Source organism: Schistocerca gregaria, chromosome 5 (genome assembly GCF_023897955.1).
Source record: "Schistocerca gregaria isolate iqSchGreg1 chromosome 5, iqSchGreg1.2, whole genome shotgun sequence".
NCBI lineage: Eukaryota > Metazoa > Arthropoda > Insecta > Orthoptera > Acrididae > Schistocerca > Schistocerca gregaria.
Genome location: NC_064924.1, coordinates 387867626 through 387894950, shown reverse-complemented (window position 1 = coordinate 387894950; position 27325 = coordinate 387867626). Strand labels below are relative to the sequence as shown.

Here is a 27325-nt window from a genome sequence, read left to right as displayed (position 1 = left end):
AGGGCAGTATCACTCTTATGATGGGATACCAATTTGATTCTACACAGAGTACGCGAAAGAACTTGCACCCCTTCTAACAGCCGTGCACCGCAAGTCTCTAGAGAAACGGAAGGTTCCAAATGATTGGAAAAGAGCACAGGTAGTCCCAGTCTTTAAGAAGGGTCGTCGAGCAGATGCGCAAAACTATAGACCTATATCTCTGACGTCAATCTGTTGTAGAATTTTAGAACATGTTTTTTGCTCGAGTATCATGTCGTTTTTGGAAACCCAGAATCTACTCTGTAGGAATCAACTTGGATTCCGGAAACAGCGATCGTGTGAGACTCAACTCGCTTTATTTGTTCATGAGACCCAGAAAATATTAGATACGGGCTCCCAGGTAGATGCTATTTTTCTTGACTTCCGGAAGGCGTTCGATACAGTTCCACACTGTCACCTGATAAACAAAGTAAGAGCCTACGGAATATCAGACCAGCTGTGTGGCTGGATTGAAGAGTTTTTAGCAAACAGAACACAGCATGTTGTTATCAATGGAGAGACGTCTACAGACGTTAAAGTAACCTCTGGTGTGCCACAGGGGAGTGTTATGGGACCATGTTGTTGTTGTTGTTGTCTTCAGTCCTGAGACTGGTTTGATGCAGCTCTCCATGCTACTCTATCCTGTGCAAGCTGCTTCATCTCCCAGTACCTACTGCAACCTACATCCTTCTGAATCTGCTTAGTGTACTCATCTCTCGGTCTCCCTCTACGATTTTTACCCTCCACACTGCCCTCCAATGCTAAATTTGTGATCCCTTGATGCCTCAAAACATGTCCTACCAACCGATCCCTTCTTCTAGTCAAGTTGTGCCACAAACTTCTCTTCTCCCCAATCCTATTCAATACCTCCTCATTAGTTACGTGATCTATCCACCTTATCTTCAGTATTCTTCTGTAGCACCACATTTCGAAAGCTTCTATTCTCTTCTTGTCCAAACTAGTTATCGTCCATGTTTCACTTCCATACATGGCTACACTCTAAACAAATACTTTCAGAAACGACTTCCTGATACATAAATCTATATTCGATGTTAACAAATTTCTGTTCTACAGAAACGCTTTCCTTGCCATTGCCAGTCTACATTTTATATCCTCTCTACTTCGACCATCATCAGTTATTTTACTTCCTAAATAGCAAAACTCCTTTACTACTTTAAGTGTCTCATTTCCTAATCTAATTCCCTCAGCATCACCCGATTTAATTTGACTACATTCCATTATCCTCGTTTTGCTTTTGTTAATGTTCATCTTATATCCTCCTTTCAAGACACTGTCTATTCCGTTCAACTGCTCTTCCAAGTCCTTTGCCGTCTCTGACAGAATTACAATGTCATCGGCGAACCTCAAAGTTTTTACTTCGTCTCCATGAATTTTAATACCTACTCCAAATTTTTCTTTTGTTTCCTTTACTGCATGCTCAATATACAGATTGAATAACGTCGGGGAGAGGCTACAACCCTGTCTCACTCCTTTCCCAACCACTGCTTCCCTTTCATGCCCCTCGACTCTTATTACTGCCATCTGGTTTCTGTACAAATTATAAATAGCCTTTCGCTCCCTGTATTTTACCCCTGCCACCTTTAGAATTTGAAAAAGAGTATTCCAGTCAACATTGTCAAAAGCTTTCTCTAAGTCTACAAATGCTAGAAACGTAGGTTTGCCTTTTCTTAATCTTTCTTTTAAGATAAGTCGTAAGGTCAGTATTGCCTCACGTGTTCCAACATTTCTACGGAATCCAAACTGATCCTCCCCGAGGTCTGCATCTACCAGTTTTTCCATTCGTCTGTAAAGAATTCGCGTTAGTATTTTGCAGCCATGGCATGGGACCATAGCTTTTCACAATATATATAAATGACCTAGTAGATAGTGTCTGTCGGAAGTTCCATGCGGCTTTTCGTGGATGATGCTGTAGTATACAGAGAAGTTGCAGCATTAGAAAATTGTAGCAAAATGCAGGAAGATCTGCAGCGGATAGGCACTTGGTGCAGGGAGTGGCAACTGACCCTTAACATAGATAAATGTAATGTATTGCGAATACATAGAAAGAAGGATCCTTTGTTGTATGATTATATGATAGCGGAACAAACACTGGTAACAATTACTTCTGTAAAATATCTGGGAGTATGCCTGCGGAACGATTTGAAGTGGAATGATCATATAAAATTGATTGTTGGGAGAGTCCTTAGAAAATGTAGTCCATCAACAAGGGAGGTGGCTTACAAAACACTCGTTCGACCTGTACTTGAGTATTGCTCATCAGTGTGGGATCCGTACCAGATCGGGTTGACGGAGGAGATAGAGAAGATCCAAAGAAGAGCGTCGCGTTTCGTCACAGGGTTATTTGGTAACCGTGATAGTGTTATGGAGATGTTTAACAAACTCAAGTGGCAAACTCTGCAAGAGAGGCACTCTGCATCGCAGTGTAGCTTGCTCGCCAGGTTTCGAGAGGGTGCATTTCTGGATGAGGTATTGAATATATTGCTTCCCCCTACTTATACCTCCCGAGGAGATCACAAATGTAAAATTAGAGAGATTAGATCGCGCACGGAAGCTTTCATACAGTCGTTCTTCCCGCGAACCGTACGAGACTGAAACAGGAAAGAGAGGTATTGACAGTGGCACATAAAGTGCCCTCCGCCACACACCGTTGGGTGGCTTGCGGAGTATAAATGTAGATGTAGATGTAGATGATGCAATCTACATTAGACTACTTTAATATTAATACTGGTATGATTATATTACTTTTTACCTTTAAAAATATAAACCAATGCTGAAAACAACACCATTCACAAGATTCGACTCTCAAAAACAAATAAAATTTACTTGTGGCACAAACTTAACAGCTAATAACTCAAGTTCTTGGAAATGATGGAGTAATGTCTACACTTTATTCCAAGCACTACATGTATCACTTGTTTTGCAGCAGACCCAAAAAACACTTAAGTGACTCATACTATCCAGTGACCAATAGTAACTGCCGGTTCCCTATGTGTTTACTTTAGTCCAAATGGTGTGGTGTAGAACTCATTACATGGCTGAAATGTACTTTGCTGATACACATTCAGCATCTTGGGTTTTAATTAATTTTCATTTCGTTTTGGTCACTTTTGTTACTGCTCATATACATAATTTTTTTTTCTTTGCTGTTATCCAAATTTGATATTGTGTGGCTGTTCAGCAGTAATCCCACTCAGTTCAATTTTAAAATGAAGTGGCACACATTCAGTTGCCACCACAGCTGCACTCTCCTTTATGACCTACCCCAGGCATCAAGTTGAGTAGGTTTTTGCTGATACCAATTTATATAATTCTTTACATTCCATGTGGTCCCTTTTCAATAAATTATCTGTTCAGTGAGACATACAACTGTACATTACAATATAAACAATGTATCAGTATCTGTTTAATGTAGTCCAAATGGTTTGTAATAAAACTCGTTACATTGCTGACAAGTACTTTATTGACATCTTGAGCTTTTAATTAATTTTCAAAGCTTTCGTTTGTACTCAAATTTTAGATTTGATGGTGAGTAGCTATCCAACAGTAGCCCTGCTCATTTCACTTTTAATATAAAATGTAAAAGTTTTAGCACATTTCAGTAACAGCACAAACCATGAGATAAAATAATAACATTGATGGGGAAAATGTCACAGGTATTCCGAGTAATCAATGGACATGATGGCAGTCTTGTATGGCATATGCAGTCGCAAACTTCCTCTCCATTACATCATCTAAATGTCTACACTGGCTGTTTTATCCATGATGTTGATGGTGATGGTGTATTGGATATCGTGGCAACACATACGGAAGAGACTTTAGATGGCGATGGGGGTAAGAACCATAATCCAAATTTTGATAATGTGTGAAATGAGGAGTTTGTTGTTAAATAATGTTTTTGAGCTCTTGATACTGTAAAATTTGAATGTAAAATTAGCTTTCCAGCAGAACTTATGTTGCATTTACCACAGCTTAACTGTTCACTACAGTAATTATAAATGTGTACATGCACCAAAGTGACATCTTTGCTGGGTCATCTCATGCTTGTGAGTGGCCGTCATGGCAGAATGCTCCAGAGTGTTCCTACACCAGGAAGAGAGGAAAGCTACTATGCTCCTCAAATCCTTATTCGTTCAGATGGAGAAAATGTAGTTATATTTGGAACTGGTGGCCACAACTCAGCTGGAGGTCTCTACGTCGTCTCATTACAGGAACTCATGTTAGGAGAAATGCAACATGTAAGTGTGCCTTCCTTGTTCCTACCTCTTTTAAAGTCAGAGTATGATCTTAGATATGTCACAACCTATTAGATGCTTAAGAAATACTACTTTTTTGTTTATATATATTTCCAATTATTTTTTTAATGTATATTGTCACTTTCTGTTTGCACTGTAGGAACATTTTGTTCTGTAGTATTGCTGAAGCTGCCATTATTTCAGTAATGTAAGTTTACTTCCTCAAAATGTGTTTTATACCTCTACAGTGACAGAGAAAGAAAAATAGACATTTGTGTCATAAGAAAAGAAGAGATATCTACTTATGTTCTTTTGTCTAGTGGCTGTAGCAGAACAGTGGATGTAAATATTTCTAGTATTACTGTAGAAAAGAGGTAATTTTGGAACGTATGTGTGTGTGTGTGGGGGGGGGGGGGGGTGTATTGTACTATCTTTACATACAAGGTTTGTAATTTTGTAAGTGAACCTTTGTTTTGCAAGTGGAAAGTGGGGAGGGAGGTGGCTAATCATGCAGACAACATATTTCTTATGTGTGCATTGCATTGATTTGAAAAACAATTGGTACTGCATAACTTTTGTTTTGCAGTGGCAACTTGTTCATTGTTTCACAAGATATAAAGCCTATTTTATAACTGTCACTTATATTTGAAGACTCAGAGACCGCCAAATAATATAGTATAATATGGACTAGAAAGTTATTGGCTGAATAGAATAATAGAAGGGGTAAAGATAGCAACTCAGCACATAGCTGAGGTTTCGAATCATCAATAAGCACATATATAAGACAGATAATGTTGCTACACTTTCAGACAATTTGTTCTTTAGATCTAAAAGTATGCACACACACTGGCATGACTACACTTTTCCTGGCTGACTACATCGTTCTGACCCTGAAGTTCAGCTGGTACAGAGGAGTTGTCAGGTGGAGCAGATGAGGGGAAAAAATGAGATAAGAGGGAGATAAAGTTGGAGAAAAGTAGCTTGTGGCTCAGAAAGTGAGGTAGCCAACACACAGGATAGTAATGTAACACTCTGTCCATATCAACCCCACTAACCACCAACAGTACGTGCATTTTGATAGCTGCTGTCTCTTCCACACTGAAAATTCAGTCCCATATAGTCTGGCCACAACTGATCAGCCCATCTTCAGTGACAAGCAGTCCCTTGCAGAAAATGCTATAGGTCTTAGTAAGGCCTTCACACATCTGTACCATGTCTGTGTATGCTAGGGTGGCCAGATGTCCTACATGTCACAAGTAACTCCCTTTTGTTTTTAGGCTTTATCCTCCTGCACACACTGGAGTTAAAAAATCCTAAAAAATATCCTGCATTTCAATATTATTATGCAAAACAACATGCAAAATTCGTTTATTATCTTATTCACAAGGAATTAGTAATTAGACAGCTAAAGGAGGATGAAACTTGTGTATGCAGGACTCTTTTTACAGAGGAAGAAAGTGTTGATGAGAGCAGTTGGCAAAACTGATAATCACAGAGTAGTCAACCAGAATGATCTGTGGCATGCAAGTCGGTGCAAATCATTAGTGGGTCAGCTGTGGAGTGGTGTTTGTTTGATTTATCATCATGTCAAAAGTGAAAGGAAAATGTGTCTTGAATCCCGAATTACGATTTTTGGAGCGATTTATTGTAGACGTTAAAGATAAATCCAATAGTGATGGCCATTGTTGTTTTCTCAGTACCAAGCAGAGGATTAAGTGAAATATCTGGACACATGCAAACAAATTAGCATAGGTTGGCTGATAATTCTGCTGTATCCACCATGTCTCTTAAAACTGGGATCAATTGAAGAAAAATTATCTGCTGCTTTAGGTGTTTTGCCTTCTACACCATTCAATATAACCACATTTAGAGCAAAGGACTTCACATCAAAGCTTGTTCAAAAGTGCTTCAATCCTAAATATTCATGTGCAAAGACTGAATGTAAGACCATTGTGACAAACGTCGTTAGCCCATTTGCTGTGTCCGAAGTGGAAAAGGACATGGCGAAGGTGGTTCGATGAGCCCTCTGCCAGGCACTTAAATGTGATTTGCAGAGTATCCATGTAGATGTGGAAGGTGAATTATATTAGTATGTACACATACTCATTCAATCACAGTTTGCAAAAACTTTTTTCCTCTTTTGATTCGACCTTTTGATTTCAAGACAGGAAATGCAGGTGAAATTTCTGGACTTTGAAGAAGAGTTTGGAGAACATTCTGACATTGTTTCTTCATGTTTTCTGAATGCATAGAGTGATCATAACCTTGGAAAAGGAAAATTATTGGATTTTGTGCAGATAACTCAAATACAACACAAATTCATGGAAAGGCAATAATAATATATTTATTCCATTGTTCATAAAATGTTTGATAGACCAATTGTAGGAATAGGTTGCAGTGTCCACATTATTAACAATATAATACAAATTGCTGTAGACTATTTTCCAATTGTTTTGAAAATGTAATTCATAGACTTTATCCTTATTTTCAGACGTACATTTATGTGAAGCCTCTTTGCAAGCATTTTGCTTTTATGGTAATTGATTATTCTAGAGTACTTGGTTACAGTGGAACAAGGTGTCTGTCTACACTATCTTCAATTGAATGGGTATTGAAAATATTTCCAGTGTTAAAGTCATATTTTCTATTGCAAAACAAATGCCCTACTGTAATGAAGCAGTTTTTTAATAGCCCTGTGCTAGAAGTGTGGTTGTGTTATGCAAATAATCAGGCATCCGTCTTTCACAATGCTATACAATCATCAAAGGGAGTAATATGGTAGGTGTTTGTGACCTACTTGGTCATACAAGGGAAAAATCTTTCAAATAAATTGGATTTTGTATTTATATTTTTAGTAGTAGACACGAAACTAAAAATGCTGGAGAGTAAAGGCCTAGTTAGACTTTCTGATTTGAAAATCAATATGGAAGCTTTTTTATTCCTCTTGTATGCAAATTTGTACCAATGGACTTCTCAGTTTTCTGCACTGGAAGTTCTCTGGTATGCTAACCTGAATTCTGTGTTTGAGTGGTGTCATGTTAAAAGATCTTTGGATTTTGTACTTAAATATACTGTGCTAAAATGTAAAATTAGAGAAATTCGAGCGCGCATGGAGGCTTTCAAACAGTCGTTCTTCCCGCGAACCATACGCGACTGGAACAGAAAAGGGAGGTAATGACAGTGGCACGTAAAGTGCCCACCGCCACACACCGTTGGGTGGCTTGCGGAGTATGAATGTAGATGTAGATGTAGATGTAGATGTAAAGGAAATTTGTGACGCAAACTTTTTTGACGAAATGTAAAATGTTAATAATCCTGCAGTAAAGGAATGAAATGCAAGTCACAAACTAAGTCATTTAAGATGGGTTGAAACATTTGCAAAATCGAATGTGTTAAATATTTATTTTGGCAATGTCAGTAACATTGTAGAGTTTAACCTTTGCCTCCCTGCCACAAATGCTCCAACAGAGTGAGCATTTTCTGTAATGCACAATACATGGACAAAAAACCCAGACTTAAGCCAGAAACTTTCAAACACTTCATCATTACAAAATGTAATTTTAATCAAAATTGTGTGGAGTTCTGTAATATACCTTTCAGAAACCCAAAGACGTTAAAAGCATTTAATTCAAGTGGAAAATATACTTGATTATATTTCATTATTATAACATATTTCACCATATTTAGAATGTTAAGGTGTTGATTGAATGACTGTTATACTTGTTGCATATTCTGTTAATCAACTGCAAAATGCAAATAAAAGCAAATAGGGTCAATTTGGTACTATTATTCTGCATAACTGGTAGATCCTACTTTTTGTGTCTATAAATATGGTGACCCTAATGTACGTCCCTGATCCTTTGAGCACCTCCATGGGCCAGCTGCAAAGCGGCACATGGCTCATCACCCATCATCATCTCAGACTGGAGCAGATTAAGCATATACATTAATGTGGTACATCGTACCTGCAATCCGTCCTACTCTTTCCAAAGCAGTATTCTCCCACCATCCCACTTTACAAAAATATTCTAGTCAAGCCTTACACAACACCTATGTCAAAGCTCTTGCCGTGTGAGTCGTACCCCTCTTGAAGACCCATTAGGTGTAGCACATCCTGCCACAGGCATGGCCATTTCTAAAAGCAGTCACATCGTATACTAGGTCTGCAGTTGTTACTGCTAAGTATTTTATGTGGGCATGACCACCACCCAGCTGTCCATTCAAATGAATGTCCACAGCCAAATTGCAGCCAGGAGCAGAGTTGATCACTCAGTGGCAGAACATACTCAATTTCAGTGACTGCTTTATAAGTTGTGCCATCTAGATCATTCCCCCAACTCTAGCTTCTCTGAATTATGTTCTTGCAACACATCTTCCGATCCTGTAATCCTCCTGGGCTGAATCTCCACTTGCTCCTGTCCACTCCCGCATCACCTCTGGCCCTTGGTCCTAACTTCACTCGTCATGCATGCTCATATTCCTCTCTGAAATCTGCATCTGCCTGTGTTCTATACCCCCCTCTGAATCCACTCCTCCACCCTATTGTACACTGCACACTACTCCCCGTGCCTGCAGCCAGAATGAGCTCATGAATACCACGTTCCTGTGCCTTTCCCTCCCAGGCATTAGCAACATATACCAACCCTCACTTTCACTCTCCACCACCCTTTTCCCCTCACCCATTCCACCTGAAACAAAACTCTCACCCCAGATGAGGTGCAGTGCCAGCACAATGTAGTTTGCCAGCTACGTGGCATGTGTGTGTGTGTGTGTGTGTGTGTGTGTGTGTGTGTGTGTTCTGTTAGCTCAGGATTCATCTGAAAACATAGTAATGTTCTCAGTCTTGTTTATGTGTCTATCGAGAGTTAAATGCCTGAGCTACATTTTATATTTTTACATTTACTCCTCTTATTTAACACTGTAGTGTAACTGACATTGAAATTTAATAAGTTTTCATTGTAACCTTTTTGCAAGATAAAACCTTCAGTTTGTCTTCAAACTGCCCTTGTACCAGATAAATAGCATTATTTTACAACCAGTTGGCACAAGTGCTCATGCCTTCAAGAGAAATGGCATCACCCTGTGCTTTTGGATGTTCGGATACAGTATCATCAAGATAATATTAATCCTTCCCAGTTCAAAATATAGAGCTTTTTTTAAATAATAATAGTAATAATAACAAGAATAATAATGCTTTTGAATGCATTTGATGTTGAAATTGTAATTTTTGTGTTTTAATTTGAGTAAATTATTGAGTTGATCCATGTGTGTCTATTGAGAATATGCAAATGTAGGGAAATGTAGGACAATTATTTGTTAGGATTGTGTAGGAACCAGGTGACCTTTTTTTTCTTATTTTTTTCAAGAATACACAATGTCACATTTCATTTTGAGTGCTGTTTCCATGATTCTGCCTTCACTCAAACTTGTACTGTTGGTTATTCCTACACCATGCGGTGACTGATTAATCCCAGCGTTACATTTATATCTGCATCTATAGTTCACAAAGCACGTACAGTTTATGTTGAAGGCATCTCAGTTGCCACTATAATTTCCCCTTTTCTTGTTCCAACTGCAAGTGGTATCTGGGAAAAATTACCATCATGGTTGTTTTGTGAGATATATGTAGTAGGAAGTGATACTTTTTTTACTCTTCTTGGGACTAAAACTCTGAAAACATAACAGTAAATCATATGAAAATTCCTGGCAGATTAAAACAGTTTGCCTGACCGAGACTCGAACTCAGGACCTTTGCCTTTTGTGGGCAAGTGTTTCAGTAGCTCAGATGGTAGAGCACTTGCCCGTAAAAGACAAAGGTCCTGAGTTCGAGTCTTGGTCGGGCACACAGTTTTAATCTGCCAGGAAGTTTCATATCAGCGCACACTCCGCTGCAGAGTGAAAATCTCATTCCAGTAAACCATACCTTGATGACGACACTTCTCTTTTATTGTCTGTCAGTGGAACTGAAGCAGAAATTGAACCAAGAACTGAAAGAACTGAACTATCACTTCGAAGATACTTGCTAAACAAGCTTGCTAAACAAACCTTTTACAAAAGTTGCTGCTCTTCTTTAAACTTTCTCAATGTTCTTCACTCAAATAACCAGCACTCAAGAATTGATCAAATGAGTGTTTCAGAAGTTACCTTTTTCACAATGTGTCACATTTTGTTACGATTGTACCAGTGAATACCAGTCTAACATCTACTATTCCTAAAATTAGATTTATGTAGTCATGCAATCAAACAGTAGGTAGCCTGTCTTCTTATTTATAGCAAGACAGTACATTTGTTTATGTTTGAGGGGCAACTACCAATCAATGCAATAAGTTTCAATGCTTTTCAAATCTTCCTACAGTCCTGCTACAATTTCCTGGTATTGTGACTTCTGTGGATACAACAGCCTCATGAAAATGCAGATGTTATCCACATTTGTCAGAGGACTTCAAAAACTAAGTTGCACATTATTAAGGTAGGCCAAGTAAGTTTTATTGAATACTGAATTACACTTCACAGTGAGATAGATACATGACAATATTTTTCAACCTAGTCACCAAGTCTCTGTAAGAAATAGTCTGTGTAATGAAGTCTTCAGCCCAGTCACGAAGCTGCTCCAATATCTCATGATCCATTCTTTTTTCCCCATACTTGGATACAATAAAGAACTGTATTAAATGCCTTCAAGAGAAATGGCATCACCCTGTGCATTTGGATGTTTGGATACAGTATTTGTGGTGTGCTGCTTGACACATTCACATTGATTAAATATGTTGGTGTAATTTTGCAAAGTGACTTGAAGTGGAAAGAACACATAAGGTCTGTTATAGGGAAGGCAAAAGGTCAGTTTTGGTTTCTTCAGTGAATTCTAGGGAAGTGTAGCTCACGTATAAAGGGAAGAGCTTGTAGAACACTAGTGCAACCCAAGAAGTTGGACACAAATTGAAGTCAACTATAACCAGAGATCAAACTACAGAGCTTGCTCAGGAAGCATCACAAAACTACACTACCTTAATTTCAAACTTACAAGAATGAAAACAAGGAAGAACATGAGCTGAATTGTCTTTTAGATACTGATTACCACTACAATAGCAGCTCATTTAATGCCAGAATGGTGTCACCATTTTATTTTCTCAGCAACATATTATTTATTTTTCACAGTAGTCCCATCTATGTATACCCAGTTTCCCCAATTTCCATGTCATCTTTTTAACCTCGCCAAAAAATTGGAATTGTCAAGGTCTCTATCTCCATCTTGATAATAACGTCCTCACTGGAACAAATTTTTTTACTGCAAGCCATTTCTTCACGTTTGAGAGTTTAATATCTACACAGGCGTGAAGTTGCCACTACACAACACTGTTGGCACAGGTGCTTCACAGGGCAATCGTGGCTTGACAATAGCCGGAGAACAGATTCCTATTACAGGAAATGAAAACCCCCCCTTGCAAATCAGTCTGTGTGGAAGTAGAGAATCCAAAACCACATAGAGATAGGTGGTGGACAAAGGAGCACTTGGTAACAACACTTGGCATGAAGCACAAGGTAAGGTCTGCAGTGGTTGAACTCAACATTAGCACTGCCTGCCTGACTTATTGTCATCTGTAGGTATACTCTTCCGTCAGCAGGTTACCCCATACTACGTGTCGTCTGCACACTCCACCGCCTAATCTGCATCCATCGTAATGTCCTCTTACTGGGATATTAAATCCCTGCCCCAGAAGACGCTGTGTGGGGCTGAAAATAGCTAGGCTTGGGTCACGACCTCTGGTGCTGGACCAGAGAAGCTACTGGAAAAACAGGCAGAGGGCCAACCACCAAAGGAGGCAATGCCGTTGGCGCTGGGTCTGCCGGAAGGACACAGAAGCTCAGGGAATGGGGGTCCTACCAGAAGGAGTGGTGGTGAGGCCATCTCTACTGGCAAAGAGTGGGGGTGGGGGAGAATGTGGAGGATTTGGATGGGGAGGAGAGATGGTCAGATCCGTGCATTCCATATCCATAGGTACAGGTGTGAGTCTAACTGGTCCCAAGGCTGCAGGTGATGTGAAGAAACCACAGGGGCGAAACAGGGAACCGCAATGCTGCAAGTGGGAGTGCACCTATGGAACAGCACTGTCATCAACTCAGCTGACTAGAATACCATGACAGTGATGCCCTAACAGGGTGCGAGTGCAACTGACTTGCATGGGAGGTCAGTTGGTCCCCTGCCAAGATCCACCATAAACACCTGCCAACCTTTGTGGCCCATCACAATGCCCAGCTGCCACCCCTGCCATTGGCCAAATGAGCAGGCTCAAATGGGAGCCTCAAGAGAAAAATGGGGCAAGCCATGGTAGTCTATGACACATGGCACAGGGTACAACAAATCCAGGAGATCCCGTGGCTGGCACCTATGCAGACATTCTGCCAGACTGTACCCATTGACAAGCATCACCTGGTATGTAGTCAGAAATCTTGACAACACATCGTCGCAGGAAGAGGCAGACATGGACTACTACTTTTGGGTCTTGAATGTACTCACAAAGCACACCACCTCCAAGTTTGAAAACAGCTGAAACAGGTTGGTAGTCAGATGCTAGATACCATTATGACTGCAAAAGTCTTCAAACTCTTGAGACAAAAACTGCCTACCATTATCGACATGAGGTTCACCAGCAGCGACCCATTGTTTAGATTGTTGCATGGTTTCTTATGCATAACAATGAGTCCAGGTTTCATGGACAGTGACAACTGAATTGAAAAGGTCTTTTAAGATCTTACTTATATGACTCTACACTCAGGTTTTGTCCACCATCAGCAGCCATGGAACTTACTGAGTTAATAAAATTTTCCGTGTCGACTAATGTTTAGTATTAATTACCATTCCTGTTGAGACAACTGTGGCATCTGCTTTTTTGTGCACTTTTGTTCTCAGTCAATTAAATTACCGTCTTGACTTCTCAATTATTTTTGTAGTAAGCATATCAGCTAGAAATCCGGGCAATGGTCATCAAAAACAGGTGTCCAGCCATGTTTAAATTCGTTAAATCAATATCTAACTTGCCAGTGATGATGTATTACTATAAACAGCATCCAATTTCACTTTTCCAATATTTGATCAGGGAATTCTTCCATAGTAGAGGTAGACGACCATTTAAATTGACACAAACTGCAATTGTGGAAAAACCTTGATCACATAATTCTTTATTAAATGCTATAGATTACAAAAAAGTCATCATCAGACATAAGCTGAGGGACAGTGTATAGAAATTATGAAAAATAAGTAAACATACCATTGTAACAGATGAACAGGACAAAAAAGCTAGACATTAGTTCAACAAATTTAAATATGGCTGAACATCTGTTTTTGATGAGGATACATTGTACATCCCAAGGCTCAACAATCTGGGCATATGGATGGTATATAGTAATGCAATTCTTATTTCATAAACACTGCATATGGTAGTACAGCTGTCAATTCAATGAATGCAGGTTGTTAAACTGGCTATAGAATATTAAACTGTCAGAGAAGTAAACTATACATTCAGATGGTGAAAGCATTAACCAAAGACAAAATTTGCATCAACAAGTAAGTATACTATGATTGCTTTCTCAGCAAAAAATGTGATAAGAACTTTTATGAAAGAAGATTTTTAAAAGTTGTTGGGTAAAAGGTCAATGACAGTTAAATGTGCTTTGATATCTAACAGTGACACAGATGAAATTTAAATGACAGTAAAATGTACTTCAAAACATAACATTAACACAGCATGTAAGAACTGTTTGACATTCATGAAATTCATGTACAGAGGATGTCAGTTATAACAGGCGTTACTACACAAATAAGTAAAATAATTAATGAAGTTACAAAACTTATACAATAAAATGTGTCATATGTGACATACATGAGAGAAATACATACTAGTTCCTATTTGTCAACAGTACGAGAGTCTTTTAACAAACAAAGGGCAGTAATACATGGACAAAAATACAAATATAAAAGGTCATGAGTGATATGCACGATTAATTCTGAGTAAAGTTGGTTGTGTAGTATATATGAGAAAATAGTTGAAGTGCAAATATCATTCACATACATAACATGGTAGAGAGATCCAGGTTACAGTAATGAGGTTAAAATTATGAAGTGCCAAGCTGAAACCATTGGTATAAGTAAAATGATAAATAGGGAACACATTAGTATGAATGAATGTCATGATGTAAACCAGAATCATGTTCCTTGTAGATATGCCCTTATTACTAATATGTAACAGTAAAATGAAGTAGCGAATGAAGGACCAATACTGTAAAATAGCCTAGGGGATTTTTGTAACTATGTTGAGCATGCTTCGTGGGACAGATGTTTACATTAGTGATGTGTGATGCTAGTGGTACTATCACTTGGTGTGAAATGAACATTTGGAGGAAAGTCAAGTGCACACCATGGTGTCAAATGACCTGCAGAGATGGTGGCTTCATCTCATGGAGTGGAAGAAAAAGCAAGGAATGTTTGACAGTAGATGATACATTCTTGGGTTAGACAAAAATGGCTTGCGTATGAATTATTTGTGCCTCTAGGATAAGATCAAAATTCCCTTTTTGTGGTATTTTTGAATATGTCTAGGACACAGTCTCTACTGAAATAATGTTGCTCATTTAATAGTCAGTATGGCTGACAGATTCAATGCATATATAACTCAAACTCTTATGTATCTCAGACTCTTCCACAATGTCTAACAGATGGCTGTGAGAGGCAACATGCAGAACTTCAAGACCATGTTTAATAGTCAACAAGATGTGCCTGTTCGCTCTCAAATACTGTCCCAGAGCATTAGCATTATAATATATGAGTGCTCCATGTATTATGTGAAGAAATCCCTCCCCTTGGAACCAATGTAAAAATTGTCACGATCAATCCACTTTATCATTTATGCAGCTAGTTTACTAAAACTATGTTGAGATTTCTGTCCTACATCATAGTTTAATTACATGTGCAAGTTACTCCTATTTTAAATGTAACACTGCTATTAGCCTTTTTCAAGACTTTGCAATTTTATCGCAGTGGGAGCCATTATATGTCCGGCTAAGAAATCTACCATGTATTTCCTCTGTTTTGTTGACGACATTGTATTTCCTCTTCTGTATAGAATAGAGCAATTTCCAAACACTTTTTGCTTTATAGCCATTTGTTGCATAATCGTTTGCAGTTCCTTTTGCCTTGCTTCCTGACTTAAATTACGGCACTAGGACCTAGATTGTCACATTCTAGATTGTTACTACTGTCTATAATAATAGCATAGGTTATAACTGACTTCCTACGCATGTGAATCTCATGCAGTTAAACAGTTCTTATCTACTGTTTTACTGTTATATTCTGATGCAGGTTTTATTGTCATTTACCTGTTATCTGTGTCATTGTTATATTGTGATGGACAGTTTATTGTCATTTCACTTTTACCCGACAATGGCATTTAAAATATCGTATTTTACTGAAGTTTTTATGTCATTTTGCAGAGATGCAAATTGTATTTGGTTAATGCTTTCACCATCTATCAGTATAGGTTACTTCCTTCACAATTTAATATGGTACAGCCAGTTTGATACTTGAATTCATTGAACTGACAACTGTACTACTATATGCACTCTTTATGAAATGAGAATTGTATTACTATATACAGTTCATGTGCTCAGTGTGTTGAGCCTAAAATTAGATCTATGTTTAAGTACTGAAATAATTGTGCATACAGTGTCTGCCACCATCTTGTGTTACTTATGTTTTATAATTTCTGTACACTGTCCCATGACATATGGCTGACAATGATTTTGTGAAACACGTAACATTGAACAAAGAATTATGTGATCAGAACTTTTCCATAATTGCAGTTTATATCAATTTCATTTTTCTCTCATCACCCATTTTTCCATCCAAAAGCAAAAGGCAAATCACAGAACGATACCCCACTTTTACCATCTCCATGAATATGACATGGCAAGATGTACTGAAACGACTGCCAAATTGAAACTTATCTATTTTTGCTCTAGCAGTATCTAACAGATAATAGCACACTATCTGGTAACACCAGATCATGTTAGCTGTGTCATCTGTCTCCAAATATGCATACTTCTTTACCACCTTAGAGCTGAACTCTCCTACAAAAGCAAAAATTGCCATCTGCTATGTAAGCACTGAGTATTAGTTTCAAAGAAGAGGCAATCAACATGTTACATTCCACTTTATATATCATAAAATAAGTGTGATGATAAAAACACAAAGTGGAAATTGGGCTATGGTAATGAACCTTGAGAGTCAAATGTATGTAGAAAGTCATTTTAATAAATTTCAGTCTGTATAACCATCATATTAATTTGAAAGCTGCAATCTTTATGATTAATATGACTAACTTAAACTTGATTTGTGCATTTTGTTTTATGGTTACTGCAGTCATGTAATAAAACAATTTTAGGTAAAAGTCCTCTATAGAGATGAGTTCAAAGGCATAATGTCACCATCCGTACTAGCTGATATAACTCATGATGATGTAGAGGATATAATAACTGCAGCTTTCAATTCAACTGTTCTGGCATTTGATGGGCAGCGTTTGAAAATGTTGTGGAATTACACTGTTCCCAATTCTGAGACTTTCAGGTTAGTGTATACTATGAACAGCTGTTAATATCTTAACTTTAATTTGTTATTTTTTGATTGAGTTAAAATATTTCAAACAGTATCATAATGTTCGTTTTTCTTTTTACAAAGTATGCCCACACCTGGTTACTTCAATGATGATGATACGCCAGATTTTTTGGTGAAATACCAAACAGGGCCTGGCTTTCCAGTCTACTATTATTCACAGGTAAGCTAAAATTGGTACATTTGTATTATCGTCTCTCACTTCTACAAGGCATGGTTACAAAGTTTTGATTATCACCTTGAAAAAAAAATCAAACAGTGAACACTCAACTTGCTGATGGTGCTAGTCCTTCATTACATACTCATTTGCCAGTGCTACGTTTTTTTTCCAGCAGTTGGAAACTTGATAGAAATCTCAGTTGTAGAAGCCTGTATTCTGGCTGTTCAGAAAATTCTCCATATTGAAAATCACCTTGTTGTCATTTTGGAAATATGTGCTGTGCAATGGAGGAAAGAGGGCCTAGTCACTGGGCGCCATATCAGGAAAATATGAGGGATGAAAAAAATTTGATAGCCCAAAGGAGCAATAGATGTGACTGTGTCCTATGCATAATGAGCTGAAGCATTGTTGCTGAGCAGAAACACCCGCTCCGACAACTTCTAGCAGTATTTCATCTTGACATCCTCCCATAAACTCATCAGGAGATTTTGGTAACATGTTCCTGTGAAGATCTGTGCCATAAGAGCATAATCTGTTAGCAACACACCATGGCAATCCCACAAAACTCTCAGCATCACCTTGTGTGATGTTGGTTGGATCTTCATTCTTTTCAGTGGCAGTGAATCCAAGTATTTCCCCTGCTTGCTCTGCTCTTTGCCTCAGGTCACAATGGTACACCCAGCATGCCCATGGTGATTCGGCAGCTAAAAGAGTAACATGGATTAACCTCATACAGCTGCAACGTATCTGCTGCCGCCGCCTCGTTCTGTGGGATTTACGAATGAGTGTGAGCAGTTGCCGGATCTGGCGGGCGGTGACTTTTGTCATGCTTTTCACTTTTTCTGTTACCACCTCAATTGTGATACACCTGTCTTCAAACACCAGAGCATCCATTTCGTTCGCAATTGTTGGATATTCACAGAGAGATGGTATGCTACATTGTGTTTTGCACCATTTTGCGCTATTTTGTTTTAACTTCTCTTGTGGCGTGCTGAGGTAATGTACAATGGGGATTTCATTGTTTACCAGAACTGCAGACATGTACCTACAAATAATCAAAAAATTAACTACAGAATTTTTTTAGGTGATAATTAAGACTTTATGTCTAACTATAATATAGCTGTCAGGTAGAGTAAAATGATAAAATTTCTTTCGCTGTAGAAATTTTTTCACAGCTTCCCTTCCAGACTTAATCATTCATCTATACTGTAAAAACCCATCTAGTATATACTGGTTTAGATAGCTATTTATTTTATCATGACTTGAAATGTCACTGAGGAATTAAGCTCTCCAAACAAAATATTCCTTTAAATATCACATTGGTCTCTTTGGAGCACTGTAGGTGGTGTATAACTGGTACCAGATGTCATGTGGTACTGCACAACTGAAAGTCATGGTAGTGAAGTGGTATGTATACCTCAGTAGGTTGTATGGAATCAGCACAGTAACATTGGTCAACATGGAGATGTGATGGAATGGAGGAAAGGAATTATTGGATTTCGAGGAACCCATGACCAGACTGTCAATGGTGTTGCCCAGTGCCTGTATAAGGAATGGTGTACCTCTTACAATCACGTAACACAGCATAAGAACAGTGGTCATAAAAACATCCTGATGATGGGGACCAAAGTAAAGTGTTGTACCTTATCAATGACAGTGGGTTTCTAATCTAACAGCAGCTGCTTCTGTCACGTTAATACAGGTCCATTTCGATCCTTACTGAAGTAAGCATTGTGATTGCAACTGCATGCAATGAACATTTGGAATTAGTACCTTTCAAAAGGCCATTTCTCACAGTGGCATGTAAATTTACACATCTTTAGTAGGCCAAACAACACAGAAACTGGACAGTAGCTGACTGAAGATGTGTAATGTGCTCCGACAAGTTGCAATTTTGCCTCTTTCTAGTTGTGCATCAGGTTGAATGTAGCAACAGCCCAATGAGGCATTTAACCTGCAGTGTATGGAAAGTATAGTTCAGGTTGATGGTGGTTGTGTGATATTTTGAGTTTGCTGGTTTTGCAAACTATATGTACCCTATCACACTTCAACCTCCCTATTATATCACTTGAACCTAGTCCTACAGAACATATTCGGGGGCAGTTTTGAACAGCAGGTGAAATTTAGCAGTCAGAATCCCCACAGTTTTGTAGCTCTATTGGATTTAATGATCAATAAATGGCTTCAACTAGGTATGGTGTACTTGAAGAAACTCTTGTCCCCCTTGCTGCACATTCCAGTACAGCCTCCTACTGCTTGTCCTCGCCACACTCCCACAGACATTATAGCATTTTCCCCCACCCTTACCCTGCTGTCCCACCCCACACCACTACCCATCCAAGTCAAGATCACAACTCAGTACAGCCATAAGTGACTATGACACCATGTGTGGGAGTTGCGCATTTACGAATCAGTATTTGTGTTTTTTTAAATCTGAAAAAGAATTATACCTATATCTTACACTACTGTTAGATGTACCTGTCTGTCAATCAGCACTTCCTCTGTGTGGTGAGTAGCAACGCATCCTAATTCATGTGTTATTCCACCCTCAATTTTCCATTGTTTGAGTAGTTTATCATTGACACAAAATACAGAAGACATTCTTTGTGCATTCTGTCTCCAGTCAGAGTATTTCTTTCTTAATATGCTGCTGAAAATATCAAAATGAAATTTTTATTTGATTTGGTTAGACTGATTCTCTGTTGAAGTAGTCTCAGCTTTATTTCTGACATTAAAATGTTATTCAGAAGCTGGAACTGAGTATTCATTTGCAATCCTGTGTTCACCTTGTTTTGGCTTTTACCTTTCATTATATTCTTTGGGTATATGTTTATTTTCTTTGAGTCTTAGGTCTAACACACAAATGTTTGTTTGTGTTAATGGTGTTAAAGCAAGCAGATTTTGTGCTTAAGGATCAGCCTTGGTAAGAAAGTTAGTGATGGAGCTGCTTGTTGCTGGACATAATTTTGGCAGAAATCAGCAAAGCATTCAGTATCTCTTAACTATTTCTGGTTAATACACACAGTGTAGAATAAGGACTTTCATCCATGCCAAACACAAAGACTGCAAGCAGTTATGATAATGTGTGTGGTCAAAATTGTGAAGTAATGATATGATGGTTGAAGTGTTCTCTATTACCATACCTCCTCTATTATGACAGGTTATTGGAACAGGGAGGAGTAAGTGCCAGAAGACCACATCAGCTTTTATAAGTAAACAATCAAAGATGCAGTACAGGACTGCTGCCCTAGTTTAATTCTCACACTACTGCAAAGATAAACAGTTTAGACATTAGTGTCAGCCATGTTGAGAAAATCTGAAACTGTTAAAATTTAAAAAGCTTTAAGTCCAATGGAATCTCTGTCAGATTCAATACAGAATTTTCAGTGGGATTAGACCCTCTCTTAACTATAATTTACCTTAGCTTCCACAAACAAAAAATTGTACCCAGTAATTGGAAGGAAACACAGGTCAGACCCAACTACGAGTTGGGTAGCAGAAGTGAGACACAGGACTACCACCCAGTATCATTGACATGCATTTGTTGCAGAATCCTAAAACATATTCTGACCTCAAACATAATGAAGTATCTCAAACAGAATGACCTCCTGACAACCAGCATGGATTTTGAAAACATTGATCATGTGAAACCCAGTTCACACTTTTCTCATATGACATCATGAAAGCCATGTATCAAGGTAGCCAGAAGGATGCAATATTTCTTGGCTTCTGAAAAGCAGGCAATTAAGTACCTCATCTACAGTTACTATCGAAAGTATAATCACAAGGGGTATCGAGCAAAATTTGGGTCCGGATTGAAGATTTTGTGGTAAAGACGATGTAGTGTGTTATGCTGAATGGAGAGTCATCAACAGAAGAAGTAACCTCATGTGCCCCGGGGCAGTATGTTAGGAATCTTGCTGATACTGTTGTGTTTTAATGACCAGGTAGTCAATAGTAAGATCAGACTTTTGTGTATTATGCTTTCATCTATAATGGAAAAATCTGCGCAGAAATTCAGTCAGATCTTGATAAGATTCCAAATTGATGCAGAGACTGACTACTTGTTTAAAACCGAGCGAGGTGGCGCAGTGGTTAGACACTGGACTAACATTTGGGAGGAAGACGGTTCAATCCCGCGTCCTGCCATCCTGATTTAGGTTTTCGGTGATTTCCCTCAATCACTCCAGGCAAATGCCGGGATGGTTCCTCTGAAAGGGCATGGCCGACGTCCTTCCCCGTCCTTCCCTAATCCGATGAGACCGATGACCTCGCTGTCTGGTCTCCTTCCCCAAACAACCCAAAACTTGTTTAAATGTTCTGAAATGTAAAATTGTGCACTTCTCAGAATGCAACACATAGTGCCCCGTGTCTACAATATCAGTGAGTCACAAGTGGAATCAGTCAACACACACAAATACCTTTGTATAATAATTGTAACAATACCAGAGAAGGAAAGTTGCTACTCACCATATAGCAGAGATGCTGAGTCGTGATAGGCACAACAAAAAGATTCACACAATTACAGCTTTCGGCCATTAAGGCCTGCCTGTCAGCAGTAGACACACACACACACACACACACACACACACACACACACACACACATACACACACACGTAAACACAACTTGCACACACGTCTGCAGTCGCAGAGAGCCGAAACTAAACTGCGGGCAGCAGCATCAGTGCATGATGGGTGTGGCGACTGGGTGGGAATAAGGAGGAGGCTGGGGCAGGGAGGGAGAGGGATAGTATGGTGGGAGTGGCAGACAGTGAAGTGTTGTTGCAGTTTAGACGGAGGGCAGGAGAGAAGGTGCGGAGGGGGGAGGGGGTAAGTAACAGAAATGAGAGAAATAAAAAGAAATTAAAAGACTGGGTGTCATGATGAAATGACGGCTGTGTAGTGCTGGAATGGGAAGAGGGAGGGGGCTGGTTGGGTGAGGACAGTAACTAATGAAGGTTGAGGCCAGGAGGGTTATGGGAATGTAAGATGTATTGCAGGGAAAGTGCTGCTCACAGTGTAGTTTCAGCTTTCTGAGACTGCAGATGTGTGTGCAAGTTTGTGCAAGTTGCATGTGTGTGTGTGTGTGTGTGTGTGTGTGTGTGTGTGTGTGTGTGTGTGTGTTTGTCTACTGCTGACAAAGGCCTTAATGGCCAAAAGCTATAATTGTGTGAATCATTTTGTTGTGCCTAACGCGACTGGGCATCTCTGCTATATAGTGAGTAGCAACTTTCCTTCTCTGGTATTGTTACATTCCATCCTGGATTTTCCATTGTTTGATTTTTGCCTGACAGCTTTTCTTCGATCCTAACCCTGTGCTGTTTTCCTTTGTAACTACATTCTTTTGCATCCGCTATACTCAATGTCCATCCTTCTTTCTTTTCTTTCCTGTGTTTCCCTTGTTGCCTTACGAACCACACTTGACGCTTTACTTATGAGCTACACTGTATCAACCGTCTCGGCCATGTGCAGCAGACAGCCTCAAGACCACGCTGATTGCTAGTGCAGCACCCCATTCTATCTCTGTTCACACCCACTAAATCCATCTCATCCAGTCACATCTGGCGTCTCCCTTAGACTTATCTGCCCTCAAACCTGCTATCCACAGTAATATACATGTATTTATTATTGATTATTTATTCTTTAGTTTGACCCTTGTGACTACTCCCAATTTTAGTGAGTTTTCACCTTCCACTGTCGTCATCTTTCTCGTTTTTTCCCCCCTTATGCATCCATTTCGTCCTTTTTGTAATTTTCACACGTATTTGGGTGTATTTTTGTGTAATTTTTCAGACTTAATTCAACTTTCTTACATAATTTTTCGCATTTTTTCACCACTGTCGATCCTTGCTCATTCCATCTGCGTCATTATGGAAAAGTTTCCTTATCCCTAGCCAGATCCCAGTCCCACATACTTTTCCTGCATTGTTGCTTGGCTCATGAAATCCCCCGTAATGGCCTTACCATCAAATTACCTGTCTCTGGTTGCCACCCCTCCTTCCACAATGACCTCCACCTGTTCAAATTCCACCAGTCAGCCCTCATCAACACAGTCCTGCAAAACCATGTCAACCAAGCCCAATCCTCCTTGCAGTACCTTCACTCCATCCGCAAAATTCTCCTGCTATGTAATCCCAAATTCCTGGAACCCATAACACACATTGAAACTCTTTCCCTGCAGGAACTTAAACAACATGCACAACGCCTCCTCAAAAAGCTCCTCATCCTACTCACTTCCTACTCCTGCCTCGGAGTACCACTGTGCACCACTTCTACAACAACCTCCAAACCTCCCCCACGCCCCCTTATAGCTGACAAACCCAGTCTCGCAGACCTACTACACTTACCCTCCCCTCCAAAGCTCCCTCCCACCACCACACACAACCCAGAACCTAAACAGACCCGCAACACAGTTATGAACTTTTCCTCCAGAAGCCTTAGTCCCACAGAAATATCAGTTCTTTCCAAAGGTCTCACCTTTTGCCCCACTCCCAAATTCAATGATGCACGACTAGTTAGAGACCTTCTCTCCTTCTCCCAGTCCCTACAGTGGAAACACTTTTTAGCCACCAACCCGACCAATCAGACTCAACCTAAGACCAATATTGAACCTTGCCTAACTCAGTTCACTCCTCCATCCAACTGTGATCCTCCCCCACTGCCTCCAAACCACCCCCTGTTAACTTTCCAGAATTTCTTAACCTTGAACCTTGCCTCAACATCATTCCCCAAATCCCTTAACATATAAACTAAACATACATCCACAGAAAGAACCGCAGTCCACCATCTAAAAACTGATCCTGACCTTATAATCCAACCTGCTGACAAAGGCTCCACCACCGTTGTTCTGAACCGCAAGGATTATGTGGCAGAACGACTCTGTCAGCTGTCAGGTACTTAAACCTACCAACTATGCCATAGTGATCCCATTCCAGTAATCCAGCAGGATCTCCAGTCACTACTCAAATCGTTAGGCCCATCCCAGAACCTCTCCCTAGAGTCCATCTCTCTACTTACCCGTACCACTCCCCGCACTCCCACCTTCTACATGCTTCCTAAAGGCCATAAACCCAACCACCCAGGATGCCCCATTGTGGCCATTTACTGTGCCCCCACTGAGAGAATCTCTGCTCTCATAGACCAACACCTTCAACCTATTACCCAGAACATATCCTCCTATATAAAAGATACAAGCCATTTCCTCGACTGACTCTCCACAGTTCCTGTCCCTTTACCACACGGTGCCCTGCTCATCACTATTGATGCCACCTCCCTATACACTAACATTGCTAATGCCCATGGCCTTAATGCTATCGAGCACTACCTTTCCAGATGTCCTATGGATTTCAAACCAACAACCTCCTTCCTAGTCTCCAAGACCAACTTTATCCTCACCCACAATTACTTCTCCTATGAAGGCATTACCTACAAACAAATCTGCAATACAGCTATGGGCACCCGCATGGCACCATCGTATGCTAATCTCTTCATGGTCCATCTAGAGGAATCCTTCCTAAAAATTCAGAATCCTAACCCCTCACCTGGTTCAGATTCATTGATGATATCTTTGCTATCTGGATTGAAGGTGAGGACACCTTATTCACATTCCTCCAGAATGTCAACAACTTCTCCCCCCATTTGCTTCACCTGGTCCTACTTAACCCAACAAGCCACCTTCCTAGATGTTGACCTTCACCTCAGAGATGGCTACATCAGTACCTGCATCCATATCAAACCTACTAACCACCAGCAATACCTCCACTCCAACAGCTGTCGCCCATTCCATACTAACAAGTCCCTTCCATACAACCTAGCCACCCGTGGTTGTCACATCTGCAGTGACGAGCAGTCCCTCTCAAAATATACCGAAGGTCTCACTGAAGCCTTCACTGACTGTAATCATCTTCCCATCCGTGTACAAAAACAAATCTCCCGTGCCTTATCTTTCCAGTCTCCCACCACCTCCCAAAGTCCCACAGTCCGGCCACAGAGGAGCATTCCCCTCGTAACTCAGTACCATCCGGGAATGGAGCGACTGAATTACGTTCTCTGTCAGGGTTTCGATTACATCTCGTCGTGCCCTGAAATGAGAAATCTCGTGTTCACTATCCTCCCCACCCCTCCTACTGTGGTATTCTGCCGTCCACCGAACCTACACAATATACTCGTCCATCCTTACACAACCCCTGCTTCCAGTCCCTTACCTCATGGCTCATACCCCTGTAATAGACCTAGATGCAAAACCTGTCCCATACATTCTCCTACCACCACCTACTCCAGTCCAGTCACTAACATCACGTATCCCATCAAAGGCAGGGCTACCTGTGAAACCAGTCATGTGATTTACAAGCTAAGCTGCAACCACTGTGCTACATTCTATGTAGGCATGACAACCAACAAGCTGTCTGTCCGCATGAACAGCCACTGACAAACTGTGGCCAAAAAACAAATGGACCACCTTGTTGCTGAACAAGCTGCCAAAAATGATATCCCTCATCTCAATGACTGCTTCACAGCCTGTGCCTTATGGATCCTTCCCACCAACACCAGCTTTTCTGAGTTGCGCAGGTGGGAACATTCCCAGCAATACATCCAATGTTCCCGTAACCCTCCTGGCCTCAACCTTTGTTAGTCACTGTCCTCACCCATCCAGCCCCCTCCCTCTTCCCATTCCAGCACTACACAGCCGTCATTTCACCGCCACACCGAGTCTTTTAATTTCTTTTTATTTCTCTCCTTTTTATTACTTACCCCTCCCCCCCCCTCCTCCACACCTTCTCTCCTGCCCTCCATCTAAACTGCAACACTTCACTGTCTGCCACTCCCACCATACTATCCCTCCCCCTCCCTGCCCCAGCCTCCTCCTTATCCCCACCCAGTCGCCACTCCCGTCATGCACTGAAGCTGCTGCCCGCAGTGCAGTTTCAGCTCTCTGAGACTGCAGACGTGTGTGCAAGTTGTGTTTACGTGAGTGTGTGTGTTTGTGCGCGTGTGCGCTTGTGTGTATGTGTGTCTACTGCTGACAAAGGCCTTAATGGCTGTGAAAGCTGTAATTGTGTGAATCTTTTGTTGTGCCTATCTTGACTCAACATCTCCAATATATGGTGAATAACAACTTTCCTTCTCTGGTATTGTTACTTTCCATTCTGGATTTTCCATTGTTTGGTGTAATAATAAGTGCATATACAAAATGGAGTAGTCACAAAGGCTCAGTCATAGGTAAAGCAGTGGCAGACTTCAGTTCATTTGTAGAAAAATAGGGAAATTCAATCAGTCTACAAGGGAGATTATGTACATAAAACTCATGCAATCCATCCTAGAATATTGCTCAAATGTATGAGAGCTATATCAAATAGGAGCAAAGGGTGATACTGAATGTGGACAGAAGAGCCACATGAATCATGACAAGTTTGTTTGACTTGCAGGAAAGTAGTGATGGGAGAACTGACTATGTTTAACAACCAATTGGCCACTCAATTGCTTTTTCATTTAGTTGATTTTTCATTCTAATGAAACTAGTCTCTGCAATGATGTCAGTTATATGAAATTTTTTTTTCACTCACTCTCCAGGTTTCAGTGGTTTCATTTATTGTGAGATAACTCACAGACACATGATGGTTATGTCTGTTACGTGAATGTTTTCAATTCATTCTCATGTTTGATTAATGTCACTTACGTACTTCGTCAGCCTTTTTAGTTATACTTGAACTATGGCTTTTGTTGCCAACTTTTTAGCGTCAAGTAATATATCTTATTTCGAGGAGAGGTTAATAAAAAGTATATTTATAAAAATAGTACTTTGTTGATGGAAATATTATTTTTTATTTTCACATTAAGGGACTCTCAGCATATCATTACTAGGTAGTGCATGGATCGTGAGCAGCAACAACTGTACTGAGAGTGGCTTCATATGAGCAGGAGGTTACTACTTATATTAACTCCCTCCCTCCTTCCCTCCTCCTCTTCCTCCTCCTCCTCCTCCTCCTCCTCCTCCTCCAGCAATTTGCATGCCTGCCATGCAGGACAGAGTGTATGCTAGTCTTCTGGTCAGCTAGGAGGGCAGGAAAGTGCATTAGGTTGCAAACACTGGTGTTATAATAGGCAGTTGCAGCTGGCAGATGATACACACCACCAAGAAGTCACATGTATCTCCACTGGTAGCTGAGACACTGCTCCTGCTGCCCTACACAGCAGTGCAGGTGATGTAATATGTGACTCCCAGCAGTCCAGA

At 40.1% G+C, this 27325-nt stretch overlaps 1 protein-coding gene across 1 annotated transcript in view; it reads left to right on the top strand.

The window, feature by feature from the left end:
* Nucleotides 1-27325, top strand: part of LOC126273140 (uncharacterized) — a 98576-nt gene that overhangs the window by 28132 nt on the left and 43119 nt on the right. The window contains exons 4-7 of the mRNA XM_049976597.1: nt 3693-3870; nt 4054-4274; nt 16706-16887; nt 16999-17095. Of these exons, the coding sequence (XP_049832554.1) occupies nt 3693-3870; nt 4054-4274; nt 16706-16887; nt 16999-17095 (678 nt within the window). The remainder of the gene's footprint in view (nt 1-3692; nt 3871-4053; nt 4275-16705; nt 16888-16998; nt 17096-27325) is intronic.